Source organism: Asparagus officinalis, chromosome 3, assembly GCF_001876935.1.
Source record: "Asparagus officinalis chromosome 3, Aspof.V1, whole genome shotgun sequence".
Lineage (NCBI taxonomy): Eukaryota > Viridiplantae > Streptophyta > Magnoliopsida > Asparagales > Asparagaceae > Asparagus > Asparagus officinalis.
Window position 1 is genome coordinate 56,037,211 of NC_033796.1, and position 15,372 is coordinate 56,052,582.

Genomic DNA, 15,372 nt, shown 5'->3' on the forward strand with positions numbered 1-15,372 from the left:
CAGGCGCGGTCGACCGCAGAGCCAATTGCGGTCGACCGCCAAAAATCCAGAGTCATTCCAATGTTGCGTGCATATTGCAGTCGACCACCGCTCCACTCGTGGTCGACCATCAGACGCCCAAATGTCAGTCTTCGACTTTTCCTGCGGTCTTCGTCGCTATGTTCGTCATTTCTACAATTCTCCACCTCGACGAACGTTTTTTTTCAAAACTGAGCCGACACCAACCAAAACAAATGTCTCGCTTGTTGTGTCCAGTACGAAGTGAAACAATTCACGACAACGGAGTCAATCCACAACAAGTCGAGACCCAAATGAGAATGTGATCATTCTCCAAACGTCAGTATCTACTCACCAAATCGGCTGCATCATAAATACTGCCTACGTATCCTCTTGCCCAAAAAATCAAGCATTCACGTAGTTCACCCAAATGACCTCCAAAGGCCCTCAATCAACTAGAAGAGTTCGCAACTCTTCTCCAACATCATCACCAAATCTGCGGTTGATAGCTTCTTCAATGGCCTCAAACTAAAACAATCCAAATACCTCTAACTGAGGTGAACCAACGGCCATATCTAAACTACATCCACTAGCTGCACTCAAATCAACCAACTCATCACCTGCATCCAAAATCAAATAATCCCCAAACTGTGTCACCCCAGCTGGAATCCCAAACGATACAAAATGACCTAGAGTATGTGGAGTAATCTCCACCCAACGTGGAATAGCATAACTCTTCACCCGCTGCGGCATCCCAACGATCTGATCAACACTCTCCACCTGCTGAAGAACAAAATCAGAAGCTCCAAACTGATAACCAAACGAGCATTTGAATCCTAAATGTGTCATCGGATCAAATCTCACATCATCGATGTGACCAAATACTGAGCAACCAAACATCCGACGTAACCCAAAATCTAAAGCAGTTCCACCAGATCCTAAATCTCCAAATGTAACAGTCGGCAACATATGACTAAAATGACCCAAACATATTGAAGCCTCAACACCAGAATTAATGCTCTACATCAAATACTGATTCTCCTCCAGTAAAGAACAACTCATCAAATCTGCCTTCTTATTTCGTCGCACCAATGTTTCCCCTCTAATGAAGTGTCTCAAACTGCCTTGAGCTCGGCACAAATGCAAGAAAGAACCCCAACCAAAACTAGAGCGACGGGTTAACTTTCTGTCAATACACTTCCTCTAATTGTTGTTGACTACTAGTATTTCAAACCAACGGGACTTGGTTGCAACCCATAAATACCTAGTACAATCACCAACTACGGAAACCAAATATCGACTACCTCCCAATGATGCCTCCTTGGAAAGCTTCCAAATTCCTGAATGAACACCACCTAAAAACCCCCTCAATCGATGGATAGAAGTGCCAAACTCCACCTCAGTCTTCTTGCTCATCCCAATATGCTCAAAGGTCTTCAAACTGCAGGTCATAGCACTCCTCAACAAACTATGCACGATATAACCAATCAAATACCCCAGCCTCAACAAATGTCACAATCTAGTCAAGTCCAAAGAAGTCGTCAGCTCTCTATCAATCACTGTGCTTCTAAACAAATAGTACAAATTCTTCTTCCTGACGCCCTTTATCACAATCATGAACCCTAATGTGACCTTCAAACGTGCATCTACCAAGGTCATCCTATAGCCTGCTGCCTCCAAAACTCCAAGTGAAATGATGTTCTTCTTTAACTGAGGAACAAACATCATTTCAACCAACTCCCGAATCACCCCGTCTCTCATCCGAATACGAATGGTACTGATACCACCAATAGAGCATTTGTGATCATTACTCATAAGTACGACATCTTCTCTTTCCAACTCCTGAAAGCTGGAGAATCACTCCCTCCTAGGTCAAATATATTAAGTAGTACCCGAATCCAATATCCACTCAGTGGAGTCGGCAACACAAACTGACGGGAGTGCTGAACACGAATAGCCTGAAATCCGAATCTGAATTGTTACCACTAGCCTTGGCAACATTCACTCTGAAGCTTGAATAGCTTTCCTCCTATTCTTCCCGGCTCGATCTGTCAACTTTGGACATTTGACTTTCTAATATCCATATTTACAAAAGGCATACTAATTCCTACGAACTCTAACGTGTGCCCCTCTAGACTGCGACCTCCTACCATGGTTTGGACTTTTTTCTCTTACGACCAATGCCCCCACTATCGGCTCAACCGAAGTCTCATTATCTTTCTTTTGAAGCTGATAATTCACAAGTGCAGCGGTGACCTCACTATATGAAAGGGATGTCTTCCCATTAATAAGAGTAATAACGAATGTCTCTTATTCCTTGTCGGGCAAGGAACTCAACAATAACAACGCATTATCCTCATCTTCAATTATCTCATCTACATTTGCCAAATTCATAAGAAGCTTTGTCTAGTGGTTCATGTGATCACCAATAGAGGTCCCCTTCTTCAATTGGAAGCAATAAAGCCTCCTCTTCAAATGCAAGCGATTTTTAACACTCTTTATCAAATATTTGCCCTCTAGGATCTCCCAAATCTTCTTAGCCGAAGTCTTATTTATCACATCATATTTTAAATCTTGAGTCAAACAAGATCTAATCACACCACACGCCATTCTATTCATCTTCTTCCAAACCTTCTCTTAAATGTCGTCCGGTTTTCCGTCCAACTCCAAAGTATCTTTCAAATTTTGCGCGTTGAGCGCATCTAAGACTCTCCAAAGTCCAAAATTATTAGTGCCATTAAACTTCTCCACGTCTATCTTCATAGAGTGGATATTCAAACTTTGGACGATCTTCACGCCGGAAGTACCCTCCACAACTCCTTCTTTCTCGATCATAATCTCAAGGCACCAACAAACTAATGCGGAACAAAAGAAGAATAGATCTAAAATTAAAAAAGATAGAGTCTTTACCAAAAGATCCCACATTTATCACCAAACGAAACCCTAGATGAACTTCCAAGACAAAACTCCTCCAAATACCTTAAGCGTAGCCCGGAGCTCTGATACCACTTGTTGGGAATTTGCTGAGAGCAAACACAAACGCCGATCAAGAAGGCCAAACTATCCAAAACTATAGGACCAACACAAACAAACTATTTTAACGTGGTTCGGCAAGTTGCCTACGTCCACGGGGCAAGGAGGGGAGAGTTTATACTATTAGAAATTAAGAGAATACAAATATGGTTACAAATCTTACCAAAAACCCTCAAAACAAGCTCTCTAGATCTCTCCAAAATCCTCTCTCAAAGAAGACAATAAACCCTCTCAATGGCTGCTCAAATTCTACCTTGCACACACCCTAAAAACATGGTTTAGGGTTATATAGCAACTCACAACGAAACGGGTCTGGAAAACAACCTAGGCCAATACCCGCTACGCGGTCAACCGCCGAGCCCATGTCGCGGTCGACCGCAAAAAGTCCAGAGGTCAACCCAAACTCCGGGGTCCAGGTGCGATCGACCGCAGAATCCATTGCGGTCGACCGTCAAAAATTCAGAGCCATTCCACTGTTGCGTTCACATTGCGGTCGACCGTTGCTCCACTCGCGGTCGACCGTTGCTCCACTCGCGGTCGACCGCCAGATGCCCAAATGCCAATCTTCGACTTTTCCTGCGGTCTTCGTCGCTTTGTTCGTCATTTCTACACCTAGAACAAAAAAGAAAAAAAAGATAGCTAGCACTTATATTGTCCAAACTCATTTCCTTTTATTTACCAAGTCTATGTGATAACTGGGAGAGCTGAATCTCTTGCTGAGCTGTAGCCTGTAGGTATGTACAAACTTACCAGAATGAGAAAAAAATGGATAACAAGTCATTGGGATTGTTTGGTTCATTAGAATAATAATTGCTAGTTTGATTTAATTCTAAAACTTAACAATTTACAGCTGCAAATGTTAACTTTGGTGCTTGTTCTGGATATCGAAAATCTTGGAGTCCTTTTTGCTGGGAGTTAATTGCAATATTTGGTGTTGCGGCTTGGTTACAATTGGAGTTGCTATTAAACCTCCTTTTGCTGCTCAAAAAGTGGCTATCGCAAATTTGCAGCGAAGTCATTATCGGCAAGAAGAAGCCTTGTTCCAACTACAGTTAAGAAGGAACCTAGGCCAATACCCGCTACGCGGTCGACCGCCGAGCCCATGTCGCGGTCGACCGCAAAAAGTCCAGAGGTCAACCCAAACTCCGGGGTCCAGGTGCGATCGACCGCAGAATCCATTGCGGTCGACCGTCAAAAATTCAGAGCCATTCCACTGTTGCGTTCACATTGCGGTCGACCGTTGCTCCACTCGCGGTCGACCGTTGCTCCACTCGCGGTCGACCGCCAGATGCCCAAATGCCAATCTTCGACTTTTCCTGCGGTCTTCGTCGCTTTGTTCGTCATTTCTACACCTAGAACAAAAAAGAAAAAAAAGATAGCTAGCACTTATATTGTCCAAACTCATTTCCTTTTATTTACCAAGTCTATGTGATAACTGGGAGAGCTGAATCTCTTGCTGAGCTGTAGCCTGTAGGTATGTACAAACTTACCAGAATGAGAAAAAAATGGATAACAAGTCATTGGGATTGTTTGGTTCATTAGAATAATAATTGCTAGTTTGATTTAATTCTAAAACTTAACAATTTACAGCTGCAAATGTTAACTTTGGTGCTTGTTCTGGATATCGAAAATCTTGGAGTCCTTTTTGCTGGGAGTTAATTGCAATATTTGGTGTTGCGGCTTGGTTACAATTGGAGTTGCTATTAAACCTCCTTTTGCTGCTCAAAAAGTGGCTATCGCAAATTTGCAGCGAAGTCATTATCGGCAAGAAGAAGCCTTGTTCCAACTACAGTTAAGAAGGTAATTGTTGCTTCCATTTGTAACTAACCAAAAGGCAACTAACCAAAAAACATGGTCTTTTCCGGTCTCCTTCAGGTTATCTCAGAACAGAGTAGAAATGACGCCAGGAAAAGCACTACGGTAAACAAGTTGCTCTAGTCTATGGTCAAACGAATGAACCCCCGGGAGCTCGAATGAGAGTTGGTTTGACTGCACTAACCATGGCGGAATATTTCCGGGATGTTGATGAACAAGACATGCTTCTATTCATCGACAATATCTTTTGTTTCATCCAAGCCGAGTAAGAAGTATCCGCCTTATTAGGGAGAATGCCTTCCACGGTGGGTTATCAACCTACCCTTAGTACAGAATTGGGTTCTTTGCAAGAAAGAATTACTTCCACCAATGAAGGTCTATAACTTTGATCCAAGCAGTCTATGTACCTGCATATGATTTGACCGACTCCGCTCCTGCCACTACATTTGCACATTTAGATGCAACTATCGTACTATCAAGGGGATTAGCTGCTAAAGGTATTTATCCAGCAGTAGATCATTTAGATTCAGCGTTAACGATGTTACAACCTCGGTTAAGCAAACTTTACAACGTTACAAAGAACTTCAGGACAACACCACAAGAAATAATTACAAGAGGACCCCATGGCCAAATACCTTCTTAGCTTCCACATGGAGAGGCATGAATCTGTCACCCAACGCACGACATTAGCATCTCCTGCAGTAGATTTATCGACACTTTACGAATCTGGACCGATGATGCGCGTCCACATACTTGAAACCCTACTACTGCCCACGCACTATCGAGAGGCGCCGATGCCTGTGGAAAAGAACCAGATGTTATCGGGTTCAAACGCTACGTGACGTCTCTTACATAATTAACCAGGAAAACAAAAATGAGGGGTAACATTACCGTGCTCTTCGGCACTGACTGAACTACACACATTTATACTGCAGGCTTTGAATAAATGCAAATAATTCATCGAGAGAAACGAACTGTCAAATTTTTCATTGTGTCCTCCAATTGCTTGGGCCCTTCCCCTTGTTGAAACTTGATTGGAGAGATCCCCTCATCATCTCACATGACTCAATGTTCTTATGTTCTGGATAACGCTCATTACTTAACCATAAAAACAACCCAAAACCAAAACTTTATTCTCAGCGAAAAGGGGGAAAAAAAAGAAGAAGAAAAGAAAAGAAAAGCTCGCAATTATATTGTCCAAATTTAGTTTCTTCTACTTTCAAGTCTCTGGGTAACTGAGATTTCGTATCATTGAGCTAGAACTGTATACAAGCTTACCAGGATGGAAAATAGAGATCGAGACAATAGTGATGTTTAGTACGTAGTAACTATAATCGAAATTCAAGTGTCTGTAGCTTCAACAGTAGTTGTAGTTTTATATGTTTGTTTTCGGTTCACATGCTTGTTTTCGGTTGCCAAGATTCTTATAGACTTATTTTGCTGTTATAATTGAATATACATTTTAGACTTCTTTTGATTGCAATTACAACTTACGCGTCGCCTGCAACATGAGTTTTTTTCGTAATTACAGTGTGTTTATTAGCCGCGATAAGACAAATATTTGCAACTGGTTTAAAATATTTTAGTTGCATGCAAGTGCGGTCACTGGAAGTATTTTAAGTCTACTTCAACAGTATTTTCAGATAAAGTAGAAGTGAAGCTAGTAAAAGCACTGCAGTAAACACCACCATCTCGTGTTTCAACCCACATGAAATCATTGCAGAAGATTCAAGAGCATATTGAAATTAAACTTGATTTTGGATCAAGCTTAATTTTGGGTTTATAATGGAATTATTCTAAGTTTGACCAAACCCAAAATTAGGTCCAAATTCTAGAGGTTTTCTAGAAACACTCTAGAAGGTTGATCACCTCCTTAAAGTGTTCTAGATAAATCTTTAAGTTAAATATCTAGATAATAGTATAGAAACATCTAGATAATTTGTGATTTCTAGAGATTAGAAAAATAACTAGAAACTATGGAGGTGATATTAGAAGAATCTAGATCCTTTGTAACATATCTTTGGGAGGCTATAAATACCTCCTCACCCCTCTCATTTGTAAGTAAGAAGAAAAAGTTGAACAAATGAATAAAGCAAGTTCAAATAAAGAGTCTTCCTCTTCATAAGTCCTCTACATTTCTCTAAAAGTCTTTCATATTCTTCTTCATACTTAGTGGTTTATTCTCTTGGTTTCTTTCGAGTTTCTCGGGTATTACGGTCTTGGGCTAGTGCTAAGCACTATCGGTGTTATCTTTACATGGTATCAGAGCCATTCTAATCTTGTGCTCTTCAAGATCGGGGTTTAAAGAGAGCTCGGGTTTACTCTAAGTATGGAATCAATGGGTCGTGTCGTTGGCTTGGGAATGAAGATCTTAAACCAATCTAACTACCGATTATGGAAGTCATGTATGGAGTTATACTTGGTTAGTGAGGACTTATGGGATGTCGTCGGCGGTAGCAGCACACCACCACCAAGGGGAGATGCTGCAACAGCGGAAGCGACAAAGGAGTGGACACGGAAGAATGCTAAGGCGGAGTTTGCTTTGAAGAGGTCAATATCTTCAGGACTATTTGAGCATGTCTCAAGATGTACATCCGCAAGTGCTATTTGGCAGGCACTAGATCAATTGTTGAACAAGAAGAACGAGGCTCGTCTACAACTGTTAGAGAACGAGTTGGCGAATGCGAAGCAGGGGGAGTCTTCAATCTCAGAATTTTTCATCAAGGTAAAAAATCTTTGCTCTGAGATTAATACTCTCAATCCGGAGGAGTCGATTTCGGAAGCACGGTTGAAGCGGTCTATTATTCGTGGTCTACGACCCGAATATACACCGTTTGTTACTTCAGTTCAAGGATGGGCTACACAACCTTCTTTGGAGGAGTTTGAAAATCTACTAGCTTCGCAAGAATCACTAACCATGCAAATGGCAGGAGTTAAAGTCCATGATGACTCTGGGAGCGTTTTTGTAGTGGGGAGACAACAAAGCTTCAGAGCCAAACCCAAATATGGTAATGTGAAGAATAATGATGGACGAGAAGGATCTTCTACGGGAGACAAGAAGCGATTCAAGTGTTATCGGTACGGAAAACTTGTGCATTTCAAAAAGGATTGTCGAGTCAAGCTGAAGGAAACAAATATGATGGAATCAAAGGGTCATACTGAAGACAAAGAATGGGGAAAATGTTTCACGGTGGAGGCTACATCTTCAGGTACATCCATAGCTAAAAATCTTGGAAATGATTGGATTGTGAATTCTGGTTGTAGCCATCATATTACCGGAGACGAGAAGTTATTTTCTAGTCTTTAGCGTCATGACAGGGAAAGAAGCCATCATTACTGCGGATAATTCAATCCACCGCGTTGAGAAGGAAGGGACATTCATTATTGAAGGAGATGATGGAAGCCCAATCACTCTCAAGAACGTATATCATGTTCCTGGAGTAAGGAAGAATCTTCTCTCTGTGGTGAATGCGGTTGACTCAGGTAACTACGTTTTATTTGGCCCAAGAGACGTTAAATTCTTAAAGAATATTAAAGAATTAAAAGCGGACGTGGTTCACACCGGAGCACGGGTTAAGGATTTATATGTTTTATCGGCCTCAAATTCTTATGTTGAGAAGATGAGTACAAATGATAATGCTTTTATATGGCATGCTAGGCTTGGTCATATAAATATGACTAAGCTAAAGGTTATGGTGAATAAGGATTTGGTTAACGGGCTCCCAAAGTTAAAGATTCATGATGAAGGAAAGCTTTGTGAAGGCTGTCAATATGGAAAGTCACATAGGCTTCCATTTGACAACTCCACTTCACGATGCAGCGCTCCATTGGAGAGGGTCCATAGTGATTTAATGGGTCCGACGAGAACATCCTCCTATTCTGGGTTTCGATACATGTTACTGTTTGTTGATGACTTCTCACGGTACACTTGGGTATACTTTGTGAAGGAAAAATCAGAAGTATTCTCCAAGTTTCAAGAATTCAAGGTTACCGTGGAGGGAGAATTAGGTCAGAAGATCAAGACTTTAAGGACGGATAATGGAGGGGAGTTCATGTCAAAGGAGTTTCTCTCTTTTTGCCAAAAACATGGTATCAAGAGAGAATTTACATGTCCGTATACACCTCAGCAAAATGGAGTAGCAGAAAGGAAGATAAGACATCTAAGCAAGACATGTAGAAGCTGGTTACATGACAAAAATTTGCCTAAGGCCTTATGGGCGGAAGGCATGAGATGTGCAGCGTATGTCATCAACCGGATGCCACTTAGTCCGAACAATATGAAGTCTCCTTATGAGATGGTTCATGGGAAGAAGCCAACGGTGAAACATCTCAGGATATTTGGATCAATCTGCTACGTCCACGTGTTTGACTCTCAAAGAACCAAGTTGGAGGTAAAGGTGAAGAAATGCATCTTTGTCGGCTATGATGAACAAAGGAAGGGCTAGAGGTGTATGGATCCAGAGACACACAGGTACACCGTGCCTCGTGATGTTGTCTTTGATGAAGTTTCCTCATTTTATGGGCCACCTCAAGTCTTGGTCGAACAAGAAGGTAGGGGTTCCTCCAAGATCGATGAACCAGTTATTCAAATGCCAAGTGAAAGCGGAAGTCTTGAAGAAGAGACGCAAGGTGAAAGGGGGAGCACTGATCAAGAGGAAGATGAGGAAGAAGATCGTAGTTCCATGGCTAATCAACGGCCAAAAAGGAACATTGTTAAGCCTGCTCGGTTCAGAGATGAAAGGTTTGTCATTACTTACTCATGCTACTTTGTAGCTCCATTAGATGAAGAGGATCCATCATCGTATGATGAAGCAAAAGGAGTTCAAGAGTGGGAGGGCGCAATAAAGGAGGAGATGAATGTTCTCATGAAGAACGAAACTTGGGATTTGGTTCCAAAACCCAAGGATGTCCAACCCGTTTCTTGTAAATGGGTGTACCAAATTAAGTGAAAAACGGATGGGAGCATTGGCAAATTTAAGGCAAGGACGAAGCATATCGAGTTAGAACATCATTTCATACGGGAGAAGTTGCTTGATGGAACAATTGAAGCTTTGGAGGTTCGAAGCGAAGACAACGTTGCAGATATCTTCACCAAGTCACTACCAAAGGGCCAATTTGAGCTACTTCGCTCGAAACTCGGGATGGTTGACAAAATCAAGTTTAAGGGGGAGTATTGAAATTAAACTTGATTTTGGATCAAGCTTAATTTTGGGTTTATGATGGAATTATTCTAAGTTTGACCAAATCCAAAATTAGGTCCAAATTTTAGAGGTTTTCTAGAAACACTCTAGAAGCTTGATCACCTCCTTAAAGTATTCTAGAGAAATCTTTAAGCTAAATATCTAGATAATAGTATAGAAACATCTAGATAATTTGTGATAAAAATATTTAGATATTATGTAGAAATTTCTAGAGATTAGAAAAATATCTAGGAACTATGGAGGTGATATTAGAAGAATCTAGATCCTTTGTAACATATCTTTGGGAGGCTATAAATACCTCCTCACCCATCTCATTTGTAAATAAGAAGAAAAAGTTGAACAAGTGAATAAAGCAAGTTCAAATAAAGAGTCTTCCTCTTCATAAGTCCTCTACATTTCTCTAAAAGTCTTTCATATTCTTCTTCATACTTAGAGGTTTATTCTCTTGGTTTCTTTCGAGTTTCTCGGGTATTACGGTCTTGGGCTAGTGCTAAGCACTATCGGTGTTATCTTTACAGAGCACACACCTTACATAGTGGGACATAAATCTATAACCCAAAGCCTGACAGTTGTATCTCTTACGCATTACAAAAGAAAACTCTATTGTATAGATGATCAGCTTTTCACATAATTTACCGAGATAACTAACTGAAGAATAACATATTGGGTTTTTATGTACTAATACAACTATGCGGCCTCAGGTCGAAAAGATGCCAGCTGTAAAGCTTTTAGAGGCAAAATAATACAGGGCAAACCAATCTAATTTTAACCAGACTGTAGTCACTCTTCTAGCGCACATTAATCCTTGAACAAAACCTGGGAGTTTCAAATTATCCTTTGAACCTAACTTTTCGTTTAAATCCGCCATCCTTCCCGAGTGAAACATGATCATGTGAAATTCAAACACTTCCGTACTATCACACCTACACCCAATAGCAAAAATAAATGCAAAATTAATAAGGGAAGATGCACTAGAGCTCAAATCCTCGACACATGTCAGTGAGCAGATCACGGCCCAGCATCACCGCTCTCCCTACCGTTTCCACTCTGTGCCAACACACAGCTACCTCATAACTCACCCCCAACTACACACACTCAAACCTCCTATAAAAAGGGCGACAACAAACCAGATCTTCATTATTCAACAGCTGATCAAAGATGAAGAAGCTCTCCCCTGCGCTGCCACTTCTCTTCCTCCTCCTGACATGCTCCTGCCTCCGAGCTGCCATGGCTGGCTCAGGTAACTAAACTAAAACAGCTACTCCCTTACGTTTTCCGTGTTTAGTGCCCATGGCTAATCTACTTGAATCCAGATTGACTCAAACATACTTGAGTCATGAGCTCAAGCATATTTGATCACATATCTATCTCATAACCCACACATCAACTGAATAGATCAAATACGCTCCTAACAATTATGTTGTCATGCGTACAGCTTTCTGTGATGGCAAATGCAAGGTGAGGTGCTCAAAGGCGAGCGTTCAAGACAAGTGCCTCCAGTACTGCGGGCTTTGTTGCGAGGAATGCCACTGTGTCCCCCCCGGAACATATGGAAACAAGGACAAATGCCCATGCTACAGGGATAAGACTACCGGTACTGGCAAGAGAAAGAGGTCCAAATGTCCATAGTTCAATGTTGAGAGAGAGGTTATCGGTTATCTGAGGTTTTGATGCTTCTATGAGTATGTATGAGCCATAATCTGCCAGTGTGTGCAGTGAATTATGAAGAATGTTTGGTATGCTATTTTGTTTGTGTAACTGTATTGTTTATGAGAAGATGGTATGCTATTGAGAACACTAAATAAAAGTATCATTCATAAAATCTAGTGAGTGTCTTGAAATTTTTCAGGTATGGATTCATCAAATCAGGACAAAGAAATACAGTTACAGATGAAGAAAAGAAAAAAAAATCAGGAAAACATGGATACTCTCCAATTTGTTGCTTCAACTGGAATAAGAGAAAGTACGGACAAAAAGACCCCTAAAAATATTGGAGGGCAACCTGATTAGTGTTGCAGTTGGATGCAGATTACTGATAACCTTACATGAAGCCTGAAATCGATGCAAATATCTGAGTTTGATAAAAGTTTAACGCCAAAGCTTGCCCAGTTCCGAGCGTTTATTACCATAACAAGCGATAAATTGGAATCTTACAGTTTATTCATGACTGAATCCTCATTAAAGCGTTTCATAGCTAAATACATTGTTTGTGTTTCTCTTATTCATGGCTTGAAGCCTGGAAGTAGGTAGCTGAAGTATTGAGAAGAAAAATCTCAAGCAACAAAATTTACAGAGCCACTACTCTGAGCTAAATATACATCTGAACACCCTAAATCAGAAGCTGAATTCACCCTGTTGCCGTTTGTTTAGAACAATTGTAGGTATAAACGCATAAAGGTCTAACGGAACATCTCCAACTCAATTTTTTACCTTCAAAAAAAAAAAGAAAAAAAAAAGAAAAAGAAAGAAGATCTCTCAGGGTCAGCACATAGGCAAATATTAAACATTATATTGCTCTTTGGTATCTAGATCCCGCCTTTCTATTAATCTTCCTGTCATACACCCATTCAAACTAGCGAGGACCGTTTGAGCTTCCCCTGATCATCGTATTGCTCTTCATAAAGCTATTGAGGGATTGCACGAACGATATGCAGCTAGAGTATATCTACATGCATTACATAATAGAACTCTAAAATGTTTAGCTTACTGGATGCCTCCCCCCCCCGGGCCCGGTACTTTCTCCCTACACTCCTAGGTCGTGGATTGGAGCTAAAGGCCCTCAAATTTATCCTAAGACACATGATTTGATAAAGTAACAATTAAAGTAGTGGGCATCATATGTAAAAGCTTTTTGCTCTTCTCAGCACCACGAAGACATGAACCACTCACTCTTTCTCACTTTGTGAAGTGGCTGAGCCCGAAGGCATCAGATAATAAAGATGCGTGGAAATAGTGAAGAATGGTTGGGGTCTGCGGAATCTAGTCTGGACCATACAGCCTGGAGTTTGCAATGTATTTATCATTTTATGGGAACTGAAAGGTGCAGTGTGTGCTAGAACATATACATCTAAGCCACATCATAACCGTGAACAATATAGAAATGTTCGAGATAGTTTCATCTAGACTATTGAGTCCTACCAAAGGTCATATGGAATCCAAGCTTCGGAATCCATGTTCAAAAATTTTATAAGAATTTGACATAATATTCAGCCACAAGAACAGGTTTAAGTAGAAGGCCGGTAGATAGTAATCAGAATTCGAAATACACAGAAAAGATCCTATTTAGAAAGAATTCATAAATAGCATCCAGAAGAGCATAGACGGAAAAAGAAGTTACTTCCTCATTTCTGCAGAGGAAGAATCATCAGTCATTCTTCCGAACATCCAAAAGGACCAAACAAAAATGAAACACTGGTAGATAATCAATTACATATACGAGAAGAAAAGAGCAAACATGTGCCAGTAAAGAATGTTCTCTGATGGAAAGATAAAAGCCACAGAAAAAGTCTACAGAACGTGAAGTAGAACAAGCAAAGCTGATGGTAGGAGAGAGGGGGTGGAGGAGCATAAGCATCTCAATGAAAACCAAAAAGAAATAGCTAAAGCACTTGTTTGAATCCTTTTCATCAGAATTTCAAATAAAAATGTGGTCCTACAATTTCCCAGTGTTATGAACCATTGCCATTCCTTCTGGATCATTCTCAGAATATCCCAATCTTTCACAATTATAATTGTTATATACTACGAAGTTCTTTACTCACACTTTCTTTATGTTTGTGTTTAGTAGCATTGCAAACATATTCTTAACAACTGAGTTAAAATCCTAAGGATTATAATGAATAGAATAGTCCTTCAACAATGTCTCACATATATTGCCATCATCCACAACTGAGATAGCTACATTCACTTCAACAATAAATTAAATATTTACGCTGAACAATAAACATATGGATTTCCTGATAAGCCATAAAATAAAAGGGAAAAATCTCTTTTAACCCAAAGTTTTACATAAACTTATTTAGAAACTCACTCGCTTTTCCAAACACCAATAGACCCATTGTATTTCATCCCACGTATTTTAAAACCCAACATGTATAATACACCCATTTTTTGTATTGTATTTACCCAATAAATTAAAAATTCCTAAACTACTCTTCATCCCCAAATATAACTCATCTCCCCCTCTCTCTCTCTCTTCCGTTTCACTTTCTCAAAGAGATTAGTAGAGATTAGGGTTCCGGCGAGGAGATCTCTGGTTAAGGATCATCGGCGGCGAAGGGAGTTAGGATCGATGGCGAGCGACGACAGGCGGTGACTGCACAGATCTGAAAGCGGAGGACATTTTGGGGGAACTTTGGTGGGTGTTGAAGAGGTAGAGCACATCAAATTCTTAGCAAATCAAGCGGGTAACACATGAATCTTGAGCTAGGATTTTGGAGCTCTCATAATCCCTTCCTAATTTGGTCAAAATTTAAGGTAATTTATCGATCTCTCATTCTATTCTCCTATCTACTCATCGACATCCAGCAGTTTATTGCAGTTATTTCTGATTTATATCATATTCATGATTAGGGTTTTTGTGATCTCGAATGTGTGGGAAATGTCGATTTAGGTTTTTTGAAAGGGTTTTAGGCTCGCGATTGATCATCTGTTATTCTTCCATTAGTTTCTAAGATCTCATTTTTCTTTAAGACGACGAGAAATGGGGATTTAGGGGTTTTAGGAACCTGCCGCTCGGATATTCATAATTATATTATATTTTTAAAAATATTCGTCAATAGGTTGTCAGAGATGTCAAGCAGAAGTAAATCGAGGGGTTCTTCCCAATCGAAGAATAAGGCTACTAAGTAAGTAAATTTTAAATTATCTGAAATTATTGTTATCTCATGAACTTTAATAATTTCTTATGTTTTTACTTGTAAGTAATGAAATTGAATCTGAAGATTTGGATCTCTAGATACGTCTATAAGTTTTAGATCAGTAAAAAGATTAGTTTCTAAACATATCTTCCTAGTAATAAATAATTGGGATGAAGAGTTAATGCTTTTGCCAAAATAGCCAGAACAAGAGTCATGTACTCAAAGAAGAACAATATGCATTTACATTCTTAAGTCCACAATGTAATATAGATGTCATAGTTAATGCTCAGTTCTAAACATTAAGATCACATTATGTCACCTTGCTTTATCACTTTGCTTTACAATCTTTTAAATTTTATATTTATAAGGGCCATTTGTTTTGATTGATATATTTTTTGTAGGAAAAATATTGCAGAGTTAATATTGCCTTCAAATATTGGGGTATTTCGTGATTTGGTAAATAATCG

The 15,372-nt window shown here is 40.0% G+C and overlaps 2 protein-coding genes across 2 annotated transcripts; both read left to right on the plus strand.

Annotated features, from left to right (window-relative positions):
* Positions 7,184 to 8,152, plus strand: LOC109835154. Its single transcript, XM_020403142.1, has one exon. The coding sequence runs from the start codon at positions 7,184 to 7,186 to the stop codon at positions 8,150 to 8,152; it is 969 nt and encodes a 322-aa protein (XP_020258731.1).
* On the plus strand, positions 11,170 to 11,868 carry LOC109834178 (peamaclein-like). The gene is made up of 2 exons (XM_020402117.1): positions 11,170 to 11,286; positions 11,482 to 11,868. The coding sequence occupies exons 1-2, from the start codon at positions 11,205 to 11,207 to the stop codon at positions 11,673 to 11,675; spliced, it is 276 nt and encodes a 91-aa protein (XP_020257706.1). The 5' UTR covers positions 11,170 to 11,204; the 3' UTR covers positions 11,676 to 11,868.